Source organism: Anthonomus grandis, chromosome 10, assembly GCF_022605725.1.
Source record: "Anthonomus grandis grandis chromosome 10, icAntGran1.3, whole genome shotgun sequence".
Classification (NCBI taxonomy): domain Eukaryota; kingdom Metazoa; phylum Arthropoda; class Insecta; order Coleoptera; family Curculionidae; genus Anthonomus; species Anthonomus grandis.
Window position 1 is genome coordinate 29,190,772 of NC_065555.1, and position 23,869 is coordinate 29,214,640.

At 36.0% G+C, this 23,869-nt stretch overlaps 1 protein-coding gene and 1 long non-coding RNA gene across 3 annotated transcripts in view; one reads left to right on the forward strand and one right to left on the reverse strand.

Annotated features, from left to right (window-relative positions):
* Positions 1-23,869, reverse strand: part of LOC126740856 (intermembrane lipid transfer protein Vps13D) — a 261,585-nt gene that overhangs the window by 113,385 nt on the left and 124,331 nt on the right. For both annotated transcript variants that reach the window (XM_050447025.1, XM_050447023.1), the window contains exons 30-32: positions 1,994-2,229; positions 1,097-1,271; positions 479-1,033 (exon numbers count right to left, since the gene is read on the reverse strand). In XM_050447025.1, coding sequence (XP_050302982.1) covers positions 479-1,033; positions 1,097-1,271; positions 1,994-2,229 — 966 coding nt within the window. The remainder of the gene's footprint in view (positions 1-478; positions 1,034-1,096; positions 1,272-1,993; positions 2,230-23,869) is intronic.
* LOC126740865 (uncharacterized) lies at positions 15,943-19,444 on the forward strand. Its single transcript, XR_007662043.1, has 3 exons — positions 15,943-16,091; positions 16,824-17,921; positions 19,020-19,444. It is a non-coding gene; the product is annotated as an uncharacterized LOC126740865 (long non-coding RNA).

Consider the following 23,869-nt stretch of genomic DNA (forward strand, 5'->3'; position numbering starts at 1 on the left):
TATGAGAGGTAGAGGTAATAATAACTCACGGGGTTATAATAGAGGATTTTCTCGCGGCCGAGGGTTTCAAAATTCTCCAAATAGCTATAATAGTCCGGCTCAAAATAATTATAGGAATGGTTTTCGAGGGTCAAGATATACCAAGGACTTTTTAAGGTCGTATTAAAAATCTAAAAACTCCATCATGTAGCATGAAAAAAGTGGCAAAACAAAAGTGTAAATTGTTTTAAAATCGCATAAGAAATAAGCTCAGAAAAAAATAAAATCGTCTTTTCAAAATTTGGTATTTTTTCAGAACTATTCGGAATTTTCAATTTTTATAAACGGCATATTTTTAAGCTCAAAAATTCTCAACTTTGCGCCAATTTAACCATCTTCATATCTCTTATTAATTCCAAAATCTCCATGTTGAGGATCGAATTTGAAACACCCTGTATAACGTGTAAAATAAACCAAATATTCTTTGAACCTCACTTACCTCTACTGGAGCACGGCCTGTTGATACTGACGGATAAATTCTCTCTGTATCCTCACCTAAGTTATAAATTAACAGCCCTCTAATCAGTTTATACTGATGAATATCTAGTGCACAGTCCAATGTGGATAAATGACCATATATGCTACTGTCAGGAACAATATGGCAAAAGTCCTTGTGGAGATTCCTCTCATATTGTAATTTTAACTCAAACTTTTTCGTTAGCAAGGAAGGTCCTTTTCGCATTATAAGACAAGAACCAAACTTGAAGCTATCATTGGACTTTGTTGGAGTGAGCTCGCTATCTTTAACACCGGTGTAAAGATCCATATTTTCCAGTTCAATTTGCATGACTTCCAAGAGACACTTTTTTTGCGTTTCTGGATCCGCTAGAGTACTTATAGTGCCTTCTTCTCCGGAAAACCGAAACTTATTGGTCACCAAAAGCTTTCCTAAATCTATTATGACCAAACTGGAAGATTTGGAGCTTAAGGGCAGTAGTATTATTGGAGATTTGGCTTTGAGAATCAGCGAGAGACGTAACGGTTCACTAGATACCTGCAAGCGATATTTTACTTTAAAAAAATCTTATTAATGTGTTATGGCAAAAGAGATATTTACCAGTTTTCCGCTTGTAGCAGCTTGCAATCCTTTTAAAACAGTTTCCTGTCGCTCGACGAACTTATTGAAGAATGCCTGTAATTCTGCCACAAATCTTTTTGTGTGCACGTACATAACCGATGCCATATCTAATGTTAGCTGGGTGTCGTAGTCTTTTTTGCCATCTGGTGGATGTCTAAAAGCAACGAGATTTAACAAATCACTTGAATAAAAAATAATCTAATTGATAATTGAAGAACTGCGTTAAAACTTTCATACTGAACATTATTGAATTTAAAAATAATATTTAAAGATAAATAAAATAATAAAATCGTTAATAGAAACAAGAACTAATAATCCTACTCATTCTCACAAAATTATTACTTTAAAGACTCTTCAAGTTCTATATAATTAAGAGATACTACAGACACAAATAGCTGGGAATTATAAATGTGAAAAAAGCATTCTGCAACAGTTTATGATAACATAGATATTTTAGCATTACAAGAAATACTCCAATAATAACACTCAACAAAAACATATTTAATGCAATAATAATCAAAGAATCCTTTTCCAGCTGTTTTGAAGACTGGCAAAGTAATTCCAATACATAAATAAGATGATAAACAAACAATAAACTACTGTAGACCAATTACGGTGGCAAATGTCTTATTAAAAATTATTAAAATGATTATTAAAAATAAAATAATAGAATTCATACAAGTTTAGTAAAGAACTAGTCGACACTTGCAGTGGAGTCGTAGATTAAGGTAAAATGAAAATCCTAGAGTCTCAGTTCCAGTTCCAAAAAATATTGAAAAAACTATCTTGAGTACCTTTAAAATTATAGGCAGTCAGACACCCCTTGATGATATATTTTTTTTTAATTTCTAGTATAAGTATTTTTCTTTTTTTTACCTTATATATTTGAACTGCAACGCTTCCTTTCCCGAAGTCAAAAAACGTTCCTTGTAAATCTGTCCATGCAATGTCAAATCCAGAAGTGACATGGACCCTAATATGCCTTTTACTTCCTTCTGCAGTCCTTCAATCTTGACAGTAACTTCCACATTTGATATGTTGGCTTTCGCTATATCTCTGTCGGGTTTTACGAGGACCACTGTTAGAGAGCATACCGTTATATTAGTGGCAACCTAAAAAATTATGTTACACTCTTAATCTTTTAGAAATTATTATTGTATACATACTTTTTGTTTGTAGGTTTATGAGGGTAATTGCAGCAACTAATAATTTACAGGGCCTTAGTAGCTTTATAGTGACTATCAACAATACAAAAATAAATATTGGGCGTTTTATTAAATTTGCTTAATGATGAGAAATAAAAGATTTGCGAGAAGCCATCTATTGAAATATACTGAATCTAAGTTGCACTAAAACACCACACCATTATATTATTTTAGACAAGGCACTTACAAAAGAGCATTCAGATTTTAGTGTAATTTCTAACTTTATTTAAAAATTATCTGCAATTCATAATAATTGTTAACCAAGTTCATTTTTAAGTCCTAATTTATTTATTTAATATTAATAATAATGTTGGAGGTCCAGATCGACTACACAGTTTTTGGCTCAAGAATCTTCCGGCATGCTTCCTAAGTTTGGCACATTATTTTACAGAAGCACTATCTGTTCAAGAATGGCGATCCTAATATTCCAAGCAATTTCGGACCAATAACATGCCTGTCAGTATATAATACACACAAAGGGGTTGCTTTTTCTTTAAAAATATTATAATAAAACAGTATAAATCGTCTAATGTATAGGAAGGTGTTTGCGTTAAGATGATTTATCGAAATTTATAATTTATGGTTTTTTGTGGTTAAAAGAAATTAATATATTTTTTGCGGTATTAAAATATTGTTATTGGGGTATAAAATTAGGTTTACGTATGTACTATATACACATTTTTTAATTGGGCTAACCCATCGATACACGTAACACTATGACTTTTTTTTTCTCAGCACTTTTACATTGCTTGAGGAGTCGTAAAGACTGTGTAATGAAGTGTACCTTAATTTTGTTAGAATTGAATTTTGGCCTTACAAGTGAAATGTTTTTGCGGGTGGATTGGGTGGACATGCGTGGGGTTGGGTGGGTTTTTTGGGGTAATGGAGGATAATCGACAGAATAAATTGATTATTCAAAAATATGCGAGGGTTGCAGGAGATTTTATTGTGGCACACTCTACATCCGCTTAGTGAAAACTGGTTTTGACGAATTTACTCATTATATTCTTGATTATAACTACGATATCAGAAACATGGTTAACATCGAATGATGACAATAATTCTTTTAGAATACCAGGTTACAGGTTTGTCATGCGAGATCGAGCTGGAAGAGGGGGTGGTGTGGGAATCTATATAAAAAGTAAATTAAAATTTGAAACTATTGATTTTAACATTGCGTCGAATGAATTTGAGTATGCTAGTATTAAATTTAACATGAAGTCAATTTTGTTCATTACTATTTATCGTCCACCATCCTCTAATATTAATCATTTTATTGATTGGATGAAGCAATTATTTGGTTTAACTATTCCTTGCTATGACCAGGTAATATGTGTGGGAGATTTCAATATTGATTTTTTAAGGCAAAAATCAAACTCCAACAGTTACTTGATATTTTTAATTTAAAGCAAGTCATTACTGAGTCTACAAGACATAATTTTACCACAAACACTTCAAGTATTATTGATCTAATAGTAACTAATCAAACCGCCATAATAAAAAAATCGGGCTCTATATATAAAAAAATATAGCTGACCATAATATGGTATTTTCAGCATTAGATTTTCCTATGAATAATATTAGCATTAAACGAATAGAATATATAAATTACAAAAATATAGATTTAAATCAGTTACTTTTGGATGCAAGTCAATTAAATTGGGATCAAATTTATTACGCACCTAATATAGATAAGAAAATTGAAATTTTCAATAAAAATATAGTGTATTTAATAAACAGGCATGCGACTCTTTTAATTAGAAATATACGGGATAAACCATTTACGCTGTGGATTACCAATAATATCAAATTGCTCATGAAGGAAAGGGATAAAGCATAAAGCCCACCGTAAATATTTAAAACAAAGAACTGACGCACGCTTGCAATATTAGACAAATAAGAAATTACACAAAATATGGCATTGCTAGGGAAAAAAATTACTTACTTTAATTTAATGTCTCAAAAACACGGCAAAGAATTTTAGAGGGACGCAAATAATTTAAATCTCAGACGTAACAAGGATTCTGATCTTCCTGATATGTTTTCTGATTCATCGGCTATTAATAACTATTTTACAAATTTTAGTAATACAGCTAATACAACATCTAATAAGAAAATACAATTTTATAAATCACATAAACATGACAAGATCAAATATGAATTAAAATTTACTTTAATGGATCAGTCAACTTTACTTAAAATTGTAAAAACCATTCACTCTAATGCAATTTGTGAAGACGTTTTTTCTTTAGAAGATTTACATCTTTGTATTCCTTTTTGTTTAAAGCCATTACTTAATATTATGAACAGTTACATTTTACAAAATTTTTATCCTACAATCTGGAAAAAGGCAATTATAAAACCCTTAGCAAAGATCAGTAATCCAAAGGCCTCAGGCCTAGAAGTATATTGCCGTTAGTATCCAAAATATTGTAAAAATATATTCATCAACAAATTTGGGCATATATTAAATTACATTCTTTAATTCCTGAATACCAGGCAGGTTTTAGAAAGAACTTCTAACAGTTTGATTAACCTTCTTAATGAAATCAGAAAAAATGAAGAAAAAAAAATAACATGTTTTGGGTTGTTAGATTTTAGTAGAGCCTTCGATACTATAAGTCACGAAATGCTAATTAGCAGAACTTTATTATTTTGGATTTTCTGCTGATGTAGTAAATTTTTTTAGGTCTTATTTAGCTGGCAGAGCTCACTGCGTAGTTCTTAATAAGGAATTTTGCACTGAAAAATTAAGTTACCACATTGTATCTACGGGTGTCCCGCAAGGTTCCATTTTGGGCCCATTGCTCTTTTCTTTATACGTTGCTGACATGATATCTTGTGTAAAACACTCAACATTACAGCAATATGCGGATTATTCCCAACTATATCTTTCGTTTTCATCAAAATGTTCCTATAGCTAAATTTCAGTTTAATCGGGATTTAAAAAGTGTTGATAACTTTTCACAGGATCACAACTTAAAACTAAATGCTTCCAAATCTTAAGCAATAATACTGGGTTGTGGCAAAAGTGCTTTTGAGGCTTTTCCCAATTTTCATGCACAGACTCGAAATGTTCAGCTACCAGTAGTCAATGAGGTCAAAAATCTGGGCGTGTATTTTGAGAGTGGTATTACATTTCAAACTTATATCAAAAATAAACTTAAAATTGCATATATAGGCATAAAAAAACTATTTACCATCTAATATTAAATATTATTTATGTAATTCACTAGGTCTCTCTTTGCTCGATTACTGTGATGTTTTGTATTCTGATTCCTTGACTGAAACAACTGCTTACTCTATACAAAAACTCCAAAACTGCTATATGCGTTTTGCATTCAAAATACCATTTAGGAATCATATTACTCCCTATTTAAATAACAATTTTATTTTGAATATGAAAAATTGTAGAATATGCCATGTGTACACCTTCATTTATCACATTTTAAAAACTGGAGAGCCTCTATATTTGGTAAATAATTTTAAAATCATATTCATATGTATAACACTAGATTTATAAATTTATTTAGAGTCCCACAGCAAAGAAACCCAAATTTTCAAAAATCTTTTGTTTTTGTAGCCTTTCAACTTTGTTATAAATTGCCTTGAGAAATATAATTGCCTTTGAAAAAGAGCAATGGAATGCTTAATTTAATTTGAAATAAATACAATTAAAGATTACAAATAGGGGAAGTCTTTATCTCCAAGAAAAATGCATAAAGGTCACTTAGGTAAATGTATTATGCATTTCGGCTGTGTAAACAGCCGTCATCAGATACTGAACATTACAAAAAACATATACGTTCACCAAATAAAACAAAAATTACCCGTTATCGGGAATAAAAAACAACAATTTTTATTCCCGATAAAGACTTCCCCTATTTGTAATCTTTATATTCACATTCTCCTACAAAATATGGACTTCTATTCAACAAATACAATTAAGGTGTTAAAAATCCTCAAAATGGCTGTATACATTTTTTATAAGGCTTTGGTATCCGCTCGCCGTTATCTAAAATTTCTTTACAAGTAGCATTTCTTACATGCCACGTTTTCCTTTGCACCCCTTGCACGTCTACCTACCTCCCTCTGGTATTTCTTTTACTTTACAAAAAAATAAATTCGAATTAAGAAAAGTACTTATATTGGCCAGGTTAATAGTTATTATTATTATTTGTTTTTATTTTTTTTTAAAAAAGGGCCTTGCTACACAGGTTTGCACCTGTGCTAACGGTTTCATAATCGAGGCATGGTTCTATTTATCATAATGGTTTATTTATTGTAAATTGATAATTAGGTTTGTACTTTTATCGATAAATAAATTTATTTTGAATTTGAATATACAAACTATTAACGTCACTTCGTGTTTACGTCAAAAAGGTTGTATCCGAGGGTCATTTAGGTGTAACCACCAACTTTCTATTGATGCATTGGTTATAAAACAAGCCCACACCAAAAAAAATGTAAATGTACGCTACATTGATTATCCCAAGGCCTTTGATTCTATCCCTCTGAAACTACTGGAAATCTACAAGATATGTCCCAAAGTGAGAGAGGTGCTCCATTAGCTTAGGGGCACTTGGAGAACCAATTCTTCTAAATAACAATAACGCCGGTAAAGTAAAAATTTCCAGAGGAATTTTCCAAGGAGATTCTTTATCACCGATATGGTTCTGCCTAGTATTAAATACTCCTTAATAATACAAATATAGGATGCATGCTGAATACAAACAAAAACAATCACAAGTTATCTCACCTGTTATACGTTGATGATTTGGAACTTTACGAAGAGAACAAAATCAGAGGGAACTATACTTTTTTTATTTTAATTAACATTATTAAGATATTCAGCAGTGACATGCATGTCATTTAAACTCAATAAGTGCGATATTGTAAACATCAAGAAAGACGTAGTGGAAAACCAAATAGACCAGTTTTAGGACTGTAGTGTATGTATATTATTAATAATTTATAAATAAAGGAATGCGGGGTCAGACACCGAAAAATTACATGAACAAACTTGCAAAAGTAAATAAATATTTATATTTAAAGATCCTAATAGTACAAGGACATTAAAAATATACAGCCAGAAGGTAATTATAAATATTTAGAAATGCCACAAAATCAACGTATTGACTACAACTTATATAAATATTTACCATCAACAACAAAAATTTCCAAAAAATTTAAGAAGAGAGTGTTCAAGATTTTAAATACCAAACACTCCGCCACAAATTAAATCGTTGCCCTAATTTGGGCAGAACCTACACTGACCTACACTTTTAGGATTTTAAATTTGACTGATCTAAGTGAGCTAGAATACTGACCAAGTTTCGATGTCTACACACAAATGCATCAACAGAAAGGCTTTATCTGTCTTGTAAAAAAGGTGGTCGGGCGATGGTGAATATCTCAAAGTTATGCAGAACCCAAGAGCAAAATTTGAAACAATGACTCCTTAAATCCAATCATACATTAATGATATTGACAGCCCAGGAAGACCCAGCTGCATGGATGGAACAGGCTTTACATGACCAGATCCCAAAGAGTTTATAGCTGTATAATGTTGTCAAACCGTCTTTGTTAGCATGGCTTAGAGTTGGTTGCCTATACCCAGAGACCGAGGGTTTCTCTATGGTCATCCAAGATAGAGTAATAAAGGCGCGAAATTAGGAGATGATGACAATTAGAGATGCCTTCAACTTGAAGTCGAAGATAAATGCAAAACATTTAATACAGTGGTCGATAGAATATGAGCCGCTTAGAGGAAAAGCGGTATATGTCAGTATTTTTTAATTTTTGAGTTATACCAATTATTATGTTTCCACTGGTGTAATATATTCAGTCAAAAACTGGAATAAGTCAAGGCACCACGCTGTTCCGATGTCGCGCCAGGTCCTATTAAACTCGCTTTTTCTTGTTTAGTCAGGTTTTTTTAGTGTTATGGTACGTAGTGTGTAGATCAGTTACTGTAGCTAAGAAAAGAGATATGATAGAACTTCTTCAGTGGATTCCCCCGATTCAGCATCAGTTTTTCCTGGACTTACTGACAAAAGAAGATGCTGTTGACAGTGGTCCATTATCCGATTCTGATGAAGATTAATTTGTTTAATAACTTGTTCTTACTCTCCTTACTGTAAGTTTAGTATGTAAGATAAGTAGTAGTAATGTTTTGCTCGTCAAGCTCTATACTTTTTGAACACTTTCATCAGTAATAGATATCATAGTAAACATACTACAGCTATTATTTTTCTTTGGCTCATCAATATTGTGAAATTTGGTTAACTTTTACGAGGAAAAGTGAAGAATGACATTGGGCGGCAAAAATGTAATTAATGGGCGCAATCAGTAAAAATGTTTACCATATGAAATTTTAGTACAGGATTATTATCAATATGTACAGGGTGGGCCAATTTAGACGTTTTCTTATGGGTCATGTCCCTGTTAGAGATAAAAAAATTTTGACCTCCATTCTCCGGGCTCAAATTTTAAAAGAAGTTTATTGAAGCAAATGAAATTTTGCTATGGCAAACAGTTTGGCCGCTAGAGGGCGTTTCTGAAATTTGGTCATTTTCGTTTTTCGGCTATGGCTGTTGTGTTTTTAAAGATAAATGATTTCTGTAAAGACTTTCTTATAGCACTTTTAAGCGCTTAACATGCTCATGATATTTAAATTTATACAGGGTGCTTCATTATTAATTTTTCTTTTTTTTTTTTTTTTAAATGGAATGCATATTATTTTTTTGCATTTTCTTGTAGCCCTTAAAATTCCCTTTTCAAATATATATAACACTAACAATCTAAATTTAATAGTTTACGATATATAAATAAATTTCTTAAATATTAAAAACACGTAGGTAATGACCCGCCATTTTAATCGCGTAAACGGAAGAGTAGGCGTGTTTTAAACTGCTATAAGTGAAGCTTAATATTTACATAAACAAACTTGTTTTTATAATCTATGTTTTCCTTTGTATTTATATTTTGATATTAGAATCCAAAAACGTATCAATTTTCCAAAAAATTCCATATGATTAGATGTTTTATCAAATATAATGAGAATTTAAGGGCCTGCGATATCAACGTCCTTATTAAAAATAAGTGCAGTTATTTAAGACACTCAAAGATTAAAAAAGGACGTTATAGGTTCTGTATTTTTTATTTGTGATACTTCAGTAAGCGCTTTTAAAAATCAAAAGTAAATTAAACAATAGCTCCTGTTTTATTAAATATTAATTATATTAATGGACAAATTTATACAGTTATAAAAACAAAATAATACTGTAAAAAAAAAAAAGTATTTATTTATTTATTTATTTTAAACTTAGAATATGAACTAACAAACAAAAAGTAAAAACCAGATTTTATTTTTTTATTGATATTTTAACTAAAACTGCAACTCTATATATTACGTACTTATAACAAGTGTTCAAACTGAGCTCCTTCCTGATCAATGCACCAGCGGCTACGTTTTTCAACATTATCAACAGCGTTTCTTAATTCAATATTTGTTATTGTTGCAAATGCATTATGTAAAGCTTCTTCCAACATTACTCTTGAAGTAATTGGCTGTTGGTATATCAAGTCTTTTATTCTTCCCCAAAGATAAAAATCTAAGGGTGTTAAGTCAGGGGATCTAGGCGGCCAACGTATTGGACCTTGATTTCCTATCCACTGCTCACCAAACTGCTCATTTAAATAATTACTGACCACTCTAGAATTGTGCGGTGGCGCACCATCCTGCTGGAAAAATATAGGATGCCTCTGCTGGGCTAGAGGCAATTCCTCTAGGAAGCGCTCAACTTGCGTTTGCAGAATTTTTAAATATCGCTCTGAATTTAACTGTCCATCATAAATATAGGGACCAATAAATCTGCCACGAAATATGCCTACCCATACACTAAAACTGTAACGGCCTTGATTTCTTACAGCCACCGTTGCGTGAGGATTTGCTCGAGCCCAGGTATACCTATTATACCTATTAAAAATCCCTACACTACTAATCGATGCTTCATCCGTCCAAATACAATTGTAGCCAAATGTTGTATCTTGACCACACTTTCGCAAATACCACCGACAGAATTCCAATCTTCTATCACGATCCGCAGGAAAGAGATGATGAACTTTTCGGGTTCGATAAGCTTTATACCAATATTTTTTAAAATCCGTCTTGCAGAGGTCCTTGGCACACCAGTTTCTACTTCCAATTTCCGGGTGGATAGATTAGAGTTATTTTCAATTGCGCCCAAAACTGTTATATCCAATAGTTCTTGATCGTCATTTATATTATTATTAGCATTTCTTCGCGGTTTAGCAAAAGAACCAAAATTAATAAGGTTTCTTTTTAATTTCTCAAACAGCGTACTATGTGGCTGCCCCCGTTCTGGATATCGTCGTTGATATAAATTACAGGCCTCTCTTGCATTTTCATTACATTCAATAAAACATTTAATCATATCGAATTTTTCATAGTTTTGATACATTGTGCTTATCACATAAAAGAAATACAAAGTAAAACAGATTATGAAAATAAGCTTGTTTATGTCAAAATGACGTATTACTCAAAACAGTTTGACAACCGCCTACTCAACCCTTTACGCAATTGTTTCACCCGCAATTGTGTCACCCGCCTACTCTGTTTTTTAGGCGTTATAAATGGCACGGCATTATAATTTATTGATACTTAAGAAATCTATTTATATCTCCTAAACTAATGAATTTAGATTATAAGTGTTATATATATTTGAAAAGGGAATTTTAAGGGCTACAAGAAAATGCAAAAAAATAATATGCATTCCATTAAAAAAAAAAAAAAAGAAAAATTAATAATGAAGCACCCTGTATACATTTAAATATCATGAGCATGTTAAGCGCTTAAAAGTGCTATAAGAAAGTCTTTACAGAAATCATTTATCTTTAAAAACACAGCAGCCATAGCCGAAAAACGAAAATGACCAAATTTCAGAAACGCCCTCTAGCGGCCAAACTGTTTACTATAGCAAAATTTCATTTGCTTCAATAAACTTCTTTTAAAATTTGAGCCCGGAGAATGGAGGTCAACATTTTTTTATCTCTAACAGGGACATGACTTCCCATAAGAAAACGTCTAAATTGGCCCACCCTGTACAAAAAAGTAAAGAATATGTTACTGCGATTTTTTAATTCATCCAGATGCAAAATATCAATTTTCTTAATTTCTACTTTAAGGGAGTTAGACCACTTTTCCGCTGAACGGCTCATATATCATTGCAGGTTGCTGATCAACTGCAAACAACGCCTATCTAGGTAGCGGCAATCAACCTTCTAAAATTATTTACCAACAACCGAACTCTAAAGTGGTCTCCTCAAGACTTGTCTACAATAATATGAATACGAGCCATAAGCAATTTTAGTAACACCCTTAATGCTGCTCTACTGGGCATCGACCGATAACGACGGATAGACAGTTGACCATAATAGACCTGACATCGTCGTTATATTCCAACGGTTTTGTCTTAGTTTCGTCATTCTGAATCCAACGAGACCATCCGCAAGATCGTAGCTCATACGATAGCCGAGATATGGCATTTTTGATGGCAAAAACGGACGTCGAGAACGACTTTTTCAGGATTTTCAAAGTGCTCTCATTCCCTTAGTTCTGCTCGGATCCTGTTATAACCCGGTGTTTTCGTAATCTAGGTGACCCAAATAACACGCTGATATACTTAGTTTGATTTCGAAAAAAATCAATTTTTGGTGAAAAAATTCGATACGGGGGTATACCCGAAAAATTAAAAAACCCAAACTTTGAAGGTCGATATCTCGGCTTCTATGGGAGCTATCGAGCATATTCCAACGGTTTTGTCTTAGTTTCGTCATTCTGAATCCAACGAGACCATCCACAAGGTCGTAGCTCTTACGATAGCCGAGATATGGCATTTTTGATGCCCATTTTTGGCCTCAAAAACGGACGTCGAAAACGACTTTTTCAGGATTTTCAAAGTGCTCTCATTCCCTTAGTTCTGCTCGGATCCTGTTATAACCCGGTGTTTTCGTAATCTAGGTGACCCAAATAACACGCTGGTTTTGTCTTAGTTTCGTCATTCTGAATCCAACGAGACCATCCACAAGGTCGTAGCTCTTACGATAGCCGAGATATGGCATTTTTGATGCCCATTTTTGGCCTCAAAAACGGACGTCGAAAACGACTTTTTCAGGATTTTCAAAGTGCTCTCATTCCCTTAGTTCTGCTCGGATCCTGTTATAACCCGGTGTTTTCGTAATCTAGGTGACCCAAATAACACGCTGGTATATTTAGTTTGATTTCGAAAAAAATCAATTTTTGGTGAAAAAATTCGATACGGGGGGGTATACCCGAAAAATGAAAAAACCCAAACTTTGAAGGTCGATATCTCGGCTTCTATTAGAGCTATCGAGCATATTCCAACGGTTTTGTCTTAGTTTCGTCATTCTGAATCCAACGAGACCATCCACAAGGTCGTAGCTCTTACGATAGCCGAGATATGGCATTTTTGATGCCCATTTTTGGCCTCAAAAACGGACGTCGAAAACGACTTTTTCAGGATTTTCAAAGTGCTCTCATTCCCTTAGTTCTGCTCGGATCCTGTTATAACCCGGTGTTTTCGTAATCTAGGTGACCCAAATAACACGCTGATATACTTAGTTTGATTTCGAAAAAAATCAATTTTTGGTGAAAAAATTCGATACGGGGGTATACCCGAAAAATTAAAAAACCCAAACTTTGAAGGTCGATATCTCGGCTTCTATGGGAGCTATCGAGCATATTCCAACGGTTTTGTCTTAGTTTCGTCATTCTGAATCCAACGAGACCATCCACAAGGTCGTAGCTCTTACGATAGCCGAGATATGGCATTTTTGATGCCCATTTTTGGCCTCAAAAACGGACGTCGAAAACGACTTTTTCAGGATTTTCAAAGTGCTCTCATTCCCTTAGTTCTGCTCGGATCCTGTTATAACCCGGTGTTTTCGTAATCTAGGTGACCCAAATAACACGCTGGTATATTTAGTTTGATTTCGAAAAAAATCAATTTTTGGTGAAAAAATTCGATACGGGGGGGTATACCCGAAAAATGAAAAAACCCAAACTTTGAAGGTCGATATCTCGGCTTCTATTAGAGCTATCGAGCATATTCCAACGGTTTTGTCTTAGTTTCGTCATTCTGAATCCAACGAGACCATCCACAAGGTCGTAGCTCTTACGATAGCCGAGATATGGCATTTTTGATGCCCATTTTTGGCCTCAAAAACGGACGTCGAAAACGACTTTTTCAGGATTTTCAAAGTGCTCTCATTCCCTTAGTTCTGCTCGGATCCTGTTATAACCCGGTGTTTTCGTAATCTAGGTGACCCAAATAACACGCTGGTATATTTAGTTTGATTTCGAAAAAAATCAATTTTTGGTGAAAAAATTCGATACGGGGGGGTATACCCGAAAAATGAAAAAACCCAAACTTTGAAGGTCGATATCTCGGCTTCTATTAGAGCTATCGAGCATATTCCAACGGTTTTGTCTTAGTTTCGTCATTCTGAATCCAACGAGACCATCCACAAGGTCGTAGCTCTTACGATAGCCGAGATATGGCATTTTTGATGCCCATTTTTGGCCTCAAAAACGGACGTCGAAAACGACTTTTTCAGGATTTTCAAAGTGCTCTCATTCCCTTAGTTCTGCTCGGATCCTGTTATAACCCGGTGTTTTCGTAATCTAGGTGACCCAAATAACACGCTGGTATATTTAGTTTGATTTCGAAAAAAATCAATTTTTGGTGAAAAAATTCGATACGGGGGGGTATACCCGAAAAATGAAAAAACCCAAACTTTGAAGGTCGATATCTCGGCTTCTATTAGAGCTATCGAGCATATTCCAACGGTTTTGTCTTAGTTTCGTCATTCTGAATCCAACGAGACCATCCACAAGGTCGTAGCTCTTACGATAGCCGAGATATGGCATTTTTGATGCCCATTTTTGGCCTCAAAAACGGACGTCGAAAACGACTTTTTCAGGATTTTCAAAGTGCTCTCATTCCCTTAGTTCTGCTCGGATCCTGTTATAACCCGGTGTTTTCGTAATCTAGGTGACCCAAATAACACGCTGATATACTTAGTTTGATTTCGAAAAAAATCAATTTTTGGTGAAAAAATTCGATACGGGGGTATACCCGAAAAATTAAAAAACCCAAACTTTGAAGGTCGATATCTCGGCTTCTATGGGAGCTATCGAGCATATTCCAACGGTTTTGTCTTAGTTTCGTCATTCTGAATCCAACGAGACCATCCACAAGGTCGTAGCTCTTACGATAGCCGAGATATGGCATTTTTGATGCCCATTTTTGGCCTCAAAAACGGACGTCGAAAACGACTTTTTCAGGATTTTCAAAGTGCTCTCATTCCCTTAGTTCTGCTCGGATCCTGTTATAACCCGGTGTTTTCGTAATCTAGGTGACCCAAATAACACGCTGGTATATTTAGTTTGATTTCGAAAAAAATCAATTTTTGGTGAAAAAATTCGATACGGGGGGGTATACCCGAAAAATGAAAAAACCCAAACTTTGAAGGTCGATATCTCGGCTTCTATTAGAGCTATCGAGCATATTCCAACGGTTTTGTCTTAGTTTCGTCATTCTGAATCCAACGAGACCATCCACAAGGTCGTAGCTCTTACGATAGCCGAGATATGGCATTTTTGATGCCCATTTTTGGCCTCAAAAACGGACGTCGAAAACGACTTTTTCAGGATTTTCAAAGTGCTCTCATTCCCTTAGTTCTGCTCGGATCCTGTTATAACCCGGTGTTTTCGTAATCTAGGTGACCCAAATAACACGCTGGTATATTTAGTTTGATTTCGAAAAAAATCAATTTTTGGTGAAAAAATTCGATACGGGGGGGTATACCCGAAAAATGAAAAAACCCAAACTTTGAAGGTCGATATCTCGGCTTCTATTAGAGCTATCGAGCATATTCCAACGGTTTTGTCTTAGTTTCGTCATTCTGAATCCAACGAGACCATCCACAAGGTCGTAGCTCTTACGATAGCCGAGATATGGCATTTTTGATGCCCATTTTTGGCCTCAAAAACGGACGTCGAAAACGACTTTTTCAGGATTTTCAAAGTGCTCTCATTCCCTTAGTTCTGCTCGGATCCTGTTATAACCCGGTGTTTTCGTAATCTAGGTGACCCAAATAACACGCTGGTATATTTAGTTTGATTTCGAAAAAAATCAATTTTTGGTGAAAAAATTCGATACGGGGGGGTATACCCGAAAAATGAAAAAACCCAAACTTTGAAGGTCGATATCTCGGCTTCTATTAGAGCTATCGAGCATATTCCAACGGTTTTGTCTTAGTTTCGTCATTCTGAATCCAACGAGACCATCCACAAGGTCGTAGCTCTTACGATAGCCGAGATATGGCATTTTTGATGCCCATTTTTGGCCTCAAAAACGGACGTCGAAAACGACTTTTTCAGGATTTTCAAAGTGCTCTCATTCCCTTAGTTCTGCTCGGATCCTGTTATAACCCGGTGTTTTCGTAATCTAGGTGACCCAAATAACACGCTGGTATATTTAGTTTGATTTCGAAAAAAATCAATTTTTGGTGAAAAAATTCGATACGGGGGGGTATACCCGAAAAATGAAAAAACCCAAACTTTGAAGGTCGATATCTCGGCTTCTATTAGAGCTATCGAGCATATTCCAACGGTTTTGTCTTAGTTTCGTCATTCTGAATCCAACGAGACCATCCACAAGGTCGTAGCTCTTACGATAGCCGAGATATGGCATTTTTGATGCCTATTTTTGGCCTCAAAAACGGACGTCGAAAACGACTTTTTCAGGATTTTCAAAGTGCTCTCATTCCCTTAGTTCTGCTCGGATCCTGTTATAACCCGGTGTTTTCGTAATCTAGGTGACCCAAATAACACGCTGGTATACTTAGTTTGATTTCGAAAAAAATCAATTTTTGGTGAAAAAATTCGATACGGGGGGGTATACCCGAAAAATGAAAAAACCCAAACTTTGAAGGTCGATATCTCGGCTTCTATGGGAGCTATCGAGCATATTCCAACGGTTTTGTCTTAGTTTCGTCATTCTGAATCCAACGAGACCATCCGCAAGGTCGTAGCTCTTACGATAGCCGAGATATGGCATTTTTGATGCCCATTTTTGGCCTCAAAAACGGACGTCGAAAACGACTTTTTCAGGATTTTCAAAGTGCTCTCATTCCCTTAGTCCTGCTCGGATCCTGTTATAACCCGGTGTTTTCGTAATCTAGGTGACCCAAATAATACGCTGGTATACTTAGTTTGATTTCGAAAAAAATCAATTTTTGGTGAAAAAAATCGATACGGGGAGGTATACCCGAAAAATGAAAAAACCTAAACTTTGAAGGTCGATATCTCGGCTTCTATGGGAGCTATCGGGAAAATTCCAACGGTTTTGTCTTAGTTTCGTCATTCTGAATCCAACGAGACCATCCGCAAGGTCGTAGCTCTTACGATAGCCGAGATATGGCATTTTTGATGCCCATTTTTGGCCTCAAAAACGGACGTCGAAAACGACTTTTTCAGGATTTTCAAAGTGCTCTCATTCCCTTAGTTCTGCTCGGATCCTGTTATAACCCGGTGTTTTCGTAATCTAGGTGACCCAAATAACACGCTGGTATACTTAGTTTGATTTCGAAAAAAATCAATTTTTGGTGAAAAAATTCGATACGGGGGGGTATACCTGAAAAATGAAAAAACCCAAACTTTGAAGGTCGATATCTCGGCTTCTATGGGAGCTATCGAGCATATTCCAACGGTTTTGTCTTAGTTTCGTCATTCTGAATCCAACGAGACCATCCGCAAGGTCGTAGCTCTTACGATAGCCGAGATATGGCATTTTTGATGCCCATTTTTGGCCTCAAAAACGGACGTCGAAAACGACTTTTTCAGGATTTTCAAAGTGCTCTCATTCCCTTAGTTCTGCTCGGATCCTGTTATAACCCGGTGTTTTCGTAATCTAGGTGACCCAAATAACACGCTGGTATACTTAGTTTGATTTCGAAAAAAATCAATTTTTGGTGAAAAAATTCGATACGGGGGGGTATACCTGAAAAATGAAAAAACCCAAACTTTGAAGGTCGATATCTCGGCTTCTATGGGAGCTATCGAGCATATTCCAACGGTTTTGTCTTAGTTTCGTCATTCTGAATCCAACGAGACCATCCGCAAGGTCGTAGCTCTTACGATAGCCGAGATATGGCATTTTTGATGCCCATTTTTGGCCTCAAAAACGGACGTCGAAAACGACTTTTTCAGGATTTTCAAAGTGCTCTCATTCCCTTAGTTCTGCTCGGATCCTGTTATAACCCGGTGTTTTCGTAATCTAGGTGACCCAAATAACACGCTGGTATACTTAGTTTGATTTCGAAAAAAATCAATTTTTGGTGAAAAAATTCGATACGGGGGGGTATACCTGAAAAATGAAAAAACCCAAACTTTGAAGGTCGATATCTCGGCTTCTATGGGAGCTATCGAGCATATTCCAACGGTTTTGTCTTAGTTTCGTCATTCTGAATCCAACGAGACCATCCGCAAGGTCGTAGCTCTTACGATAGCCGAGATATGGCATTTTTGATGCCTATTTTTGGCCTCAAAAACGGACGTCGAGAACGACTTTTTCAGGATTTTCAAAGTGCTCTCATTCCCTTAGTTCTGCTCGGATCCTGTTATAACCCGGTGTTTTCGTAATCTAGGTGACCCAAATAACACGCTGGTATACTTAGTTTGATTTCGAAAAAAATCAATTTTTGGTGAAAAAATTCGATACGGGGGGGTATACCCGAAAAATGAAAAAACCCAAACTTTGAAGGTCGATATCTCGGCTTCTATGGGAGCTATCGAGCATATTCCAACGGTTTTGTCTTAGTTTCGTCATTCTGAATCCAACGAGACCATCCGCAAGGTCGTAGCTCTTACGATAGCCGAGATATGGCATTTTTGATGCCCATTTTTGGCCTCAAAAACGGACGTCGAAAACGACTTTTTCAGGATTTTCAAAGTGCTCTCATTCCCTTAGTTCTGCTCGGATCCTGTTATAACCCGGTGTTTTCGTAATCTAGGTGACCCAAATAACACGCTGGTATACTTAGTTTGATTTCGAAAAAAATCAATTTTTGGTGAAAAAATTCGATACGGGGGGGTATACCCGAAAAATGAAAAAAACCAAACTTTGAAGGTCGATATCTCGGCTTCTATGGGAGCTATCGGGAAAATTCCAACGGTTTTGTCTTAGTTTCGTCATTTTGAATCCAACGAGACCATCTGCAAGGTCGTAGCTCTTACGATAGCCGAGATATGGCATTTTTCATGCCCATTTTTGGCCTCAAAAACGGACGTCGAGAACGACTTTTTCAGGATTTTCAAAGTGCTCTCATTCCCTTAGTTCTGCTCGGATCCTGTTATAACCCGGTGTTTTCGTAATCTAGGTGACCCAAATAACACGCTGCTATACTTAGTTTGATTTCGAAAAAAATCAATTTTTGGTGAAAAAATTCGATACGGGGGGGTATACCCGAAAAATGAAAAAACCCAAACTTTGAAGGTCGATATCTCGGCTTCTATGGGAGCTATCGGGAAAATTCCAACGGTTTTGTCTTAGTTTCGTCATTCTGAATCCAACGAGACCATCCGCAAGGTCGTAGCTCTTACGATAGCCGAGATATGGCATTTTTGATGCCCATTTTTGGCCTCAAAAACGGACGTCGAAAACGACTTTTTCAGGATTTTCAAAGTGCTCTCATTCCCTTAGTTCTGCTCGGATCCTGTTATAACCCGGTGTTTTCGTAATCTAGGTGACCCAAATAACACGCTGGTATACTTAGTTTGATTTCGAAAAAAATCAATTTTTGGTGAAAAAATTCGATACGGGGGGGTATACCCGAAAAATGAAAAAAACCAAACTTTGAAGGTCGATATCTCGGCTTCTATGGGAGCTATCGAGCATATTCCAACGGTTTTGTCTTAGTTTCGTCATTCTGAATCCAACGAGACCATCCGCAAGGTCGTAGCTCTTACGATAGCCGAGATATGGCATTTTTGATGCCCATTTTTGGCCTCAAAAACGGACGTCGAGAACGACTTTTTCAGGATTTTCAAAGTGCTCTCATTCCCTTAGTTCTGCTCGGATCCTGTTATAACCCGGTGTTTTCGTAATCTAGGTGACCCAAATAACACGCTGGTATACTTAGTTTGATTTCGAAAAAAATCAATTTTTGGTGAAAAAATTCGATACGGGGGGGTATACCCGAAAAATGAAAAAACTCAAACTTTGAAGGTCGATATCTCGGCTTCTATGGGAGCTATCGGGAAAATTCCAACGGTTTTGTCTTAGTTTCGTCATTCTGAATCCAACGAGACCATCCGCAAGGTCGTAGCTCTTACGATAGCCGAGATATGGCATTTTTGATGCCTATTTTTGGCCTCAAAAACGGACGTCGAAAACGACTTTTTCAGGATTTTCAAAGTGCTCTCATTCCCTTAGTTCTGCTCGGATCCTGTTATAACCCGGTGTTTTCGTAATCTAGGTGACCCAAATAACACGCTGGTATACTTAGTTTGATTTCGAAAAAAATCAATTTTTGGTGAAAAAATTCGATACGGGGGTATACCCGAAAAATGAAAAAAACCAAACTTTGAAGGTCGATATCTCGGCTTCTATGGGAGCTATCGAGCATATTCCAACGGTTTTGTCTTAGTTTCGTCATTCTGAATCCAACGAGACCATCCGCAAGGTCGTAGCTCTTACGATAGCCGAGATATGGCATTTTTGATGCCCATTTTTGGCCTCAAAAACGGACGTCGAAAACGACTTTTTCAGGATTTTCAAAGTGCTCTCATTCCCTTAGTTCTGCTCGGATCCTGTTATAACCCGGTGTTTTCGTAATCTAGGTGACCCAAATAACACGCTGGTATACTTAGTTTGATTTCGAAAAAAATCAATTTTTGGTGAAAAAATTCGATACGGGGGGGTATACCCGAAAAATGAAAAAACCCAAACTTTGAAGGTCGATATCTCGGCTTCTATTGGAGCTATCGGGAAAATTCCAACGGTTTTGTCTTAGTTTCGTCATTCTGAATCCAACGAGACCATCCGCAAGGTCGTAGCGCTTACGATAGCTGAGATATGGCATTTTTGATGCCCATTTTTGGCCTCAAAAACGGACGTCGAAAACGACTTTTTCAGGATTTTCAAAGTGCTCTCATTCCCTTAGTTCTGCTCGGATCCTGTTATAACCCGGTGTTTTCGTAATCTAGGTGACCCAAATAACACGCTGCTATACTTAGTTTGATTTCGAAAAAAATCAATTTTTGGTGAAAAAATTCGATACGGGGGGGTATACCCGAAAAATGAAAAAACCCAAACTTTGAAGGTCGATATCTCGGCTTCTATGGGAGCTATCGGGAAAATTCCAACGGTTTTGTCTTAGTTTCGTCATTCTGAATCCAACGAGACCATCCGCAAGGTCGTAGCTCTTACGATAGCCGAGATATGGCATTTTCGATGCCTATTTTTGGCCTCAAAAACGGACGTCGAAAACGACTTTTTCAGGATTTTCAAAGTGCTCTCATTCCCTTAGTTCTGCTCGGATCCTGTTATAACCCGGTGTTTTCGTAATCTAGGTGACCCAAATAACACGCTGGTATACTTAGTTTGATTTCGAAAAAAATCAATTTTTGGTGAAAAAATTCGATACGGGGGGGTATACCCGAAAAATGAAAAAAACCAAACTTTGAAGGTCGATATCTCGGCTTCTATGGGAGCTATCGAGCATATTCCAACGGTTTTGTCTTAGTTTCGTCATTCTGAATCCAACGAGACCATCCGCAAGGTCGTAGCTCTTACGATAGCCGAGATATGGCATTTTTGATGCCTATTTTTGGCCTCAAAAACGGACGTCGAAAACGACTTTTTCAGGATTTTCAAAGTGCTCTCATTCCCTTAGTTCTGCTCGGATCCTGTTATAACCCGGTGTTTTCGTAATCTAGGTGACCCAAATAACACGCTGGTATACTTAGTTTGATTTCGAAAAAAATCAATTTTTGGTGAAAAAATTCGATACGGGGGGGTATACCCGAAAAATGAAAAAAACCAAACTTTGAAGGTCGATATCTCGGCTTCTATGGGAGCTATCGAGCATATTCCAACGGTTTTGTCTTAGTTTCGTCATTCTGAATCCAACGAGACCATCCGCAAGGTCGTAGCTCTTACGATAGCCGAGATATGGCATTTTTGATGCCTATTTTTGGCCTCAAAAACGGACGTCGAAAACGACTTTTTCAGGATTTTCAAAGTGCTCTCATTCCCTTAGTTCTGCTCGGATCCTGTTATAACCCGGTGTTTTCGTAATCTAGGTGACCCAAATAACACGCTGGTATACTTAGTTTGATTTCGAAAAAAATCAATTTTTGGTGAAAAAATTCGATACGGGGGGGTATACCCGAAAAATGAAAAAACTCAAACTTTGAAGGTCGATATCTCGGCTTCTATGGGAGCTATCGGGAAAATTCCAACGGTTTTGTCTTAGTTTCGTCATTCTGAATCCAACGAGACCATCCGCAAGGTCGTAGCTCTTACGATAGCCGAGATATGGCATTTTTGATGCCCATTTTTGGCCTCAAAAACGGACGTCGAAAACGACTTTTTCAGGATTTTCAAAGTGCTCTCATTCCCTTAGTTCTGCTCGGATCCTGTTATAACCCGGTGTTTTCGTAATCTAGGTGACCCAAATAAGACGCTGGTATACTTAGTTTGATTTCGAAAAAAATCAATTTTTGGTGAAAAAATTCGAAATGAAAAAACCCAAACTTTGAAGGTCGATATCTCGGCTTCTTCTTCTTCTCTCTTGCATTTTCATTACATTCAATAAAACATTTAATCATATCGAATTTTTCATAGTTTTGATACATTGTGATTATCACATAAAAGAAATACAAAGTAAAACAGATTATGAAAATAAGCTTGTTTATGTCAAAATGACGTATTACTCAAAACAGTTTGACAACCGCCTACTCAACCCTTTACGCAATTGTTTCACCCGCAATTGTGTCACCCGCCTACTCTGTTTTTTAGGCGTTTTAAATGGCACGGCATTATAATTTATTGATACTTAAGAAATCTATTTATATCTCTTAAACTAATGAATTTAGATTATAAGTGTTTTATATATTTGAAAAGGGAATTTTAAGGGCTACAAGAAAATGCAAAAAAATAATATGCATTCCATTAAAAAAAAAAAAAAAAAAAATTAATAATGAAGTAAAATTGTATTAAAAAGTAAAAAGTGTATAAATTTAAATATCATGAGCATGTTAAGCGCTTAAAAGTGCTATAAGAAAGTCTTTACAGAAATCATTTATCTTTAAAAACACAGCAGCCATAGCCGAAAAACGAAAATGACCAAATTTCAGAAACGGCCTCTAGCGGCCAAACTGTTTGCCATAGCAAAATTTCATTTGCTTCAATAAACTTCTTTTAAAATTTGAGCCCGGAGAATGGAGGTCAACATTTTTTATCTCTAACAGGGACATGACTTCCCATAAGAAAACGTCTAAATTGGCCCACCCTGTACAAAAAAGTAAAGAATATGTTACTGCGATTTTTTAATTCATCCAGATGCAAAATATCAATTTTCTTAATTTCTACTTTAAGGGAGTTAGACCACTTTTCCGCTGAACGGCTCATATATCATTGCAGGTTGCTGATCAACTGCAAACAACGCCTATCTAGGTCGCCGCAATCAACCTTCTAAAATTATTTACCAACAACCGAACTCTAAAGTGGTCTCCTCAAGACTTGTCTACAATAATATAAATACGAGCCATAAGCAATTTTAGTAACACCCTTAATCCTGCTCTACTGGGCATCGACCGATAACGACGGATAGACAGTTGACCATAATAGACCTGACATCGTCGTTATCGACAAAAACAAGAAAAACTGGCCTTATTATCGACGTAATAGTTCCATTGACTAACAACCTCAGTAAAACTGAAACGGAAAAAATCACAAAACATGAAAACCTATTTATAGAACTGAATCAAACCTGACAGTTCCACAAAATCTCTACAATTCCACTAGTAAATTCGGTAGAGGCTATAATATCGACAAAGCTCTCCAAAAACATTCAGGCTGAGAGAGACTAAAGTGTTTTTTCTACATAATAGAGTTGTCCTAGGGTGTCGCAGAAATTCTTAGAAAGCGAGGAACCGTTAATGCAGCTCATTAACATTCACGAGTCTGCAGGAGCTGCAGCATTTCTCTACGGAGCGCCAGGTATTTTTTCACATGGTTTCACCGAAAATTCACCAAGACGTAGTTGGGATAAGAGTCAAAATAAAGAAGGCTGAAGTGGACGGATTTATGGAAGAATACATGAATAAGCCGATGCTCTCCGTGTTCTTCAGGCATGCGTGAGACAATAATCTCTCTTTTTTCTAATAAGAACAGTACACACACATAATTTCACAATCATCGATATATTCTTA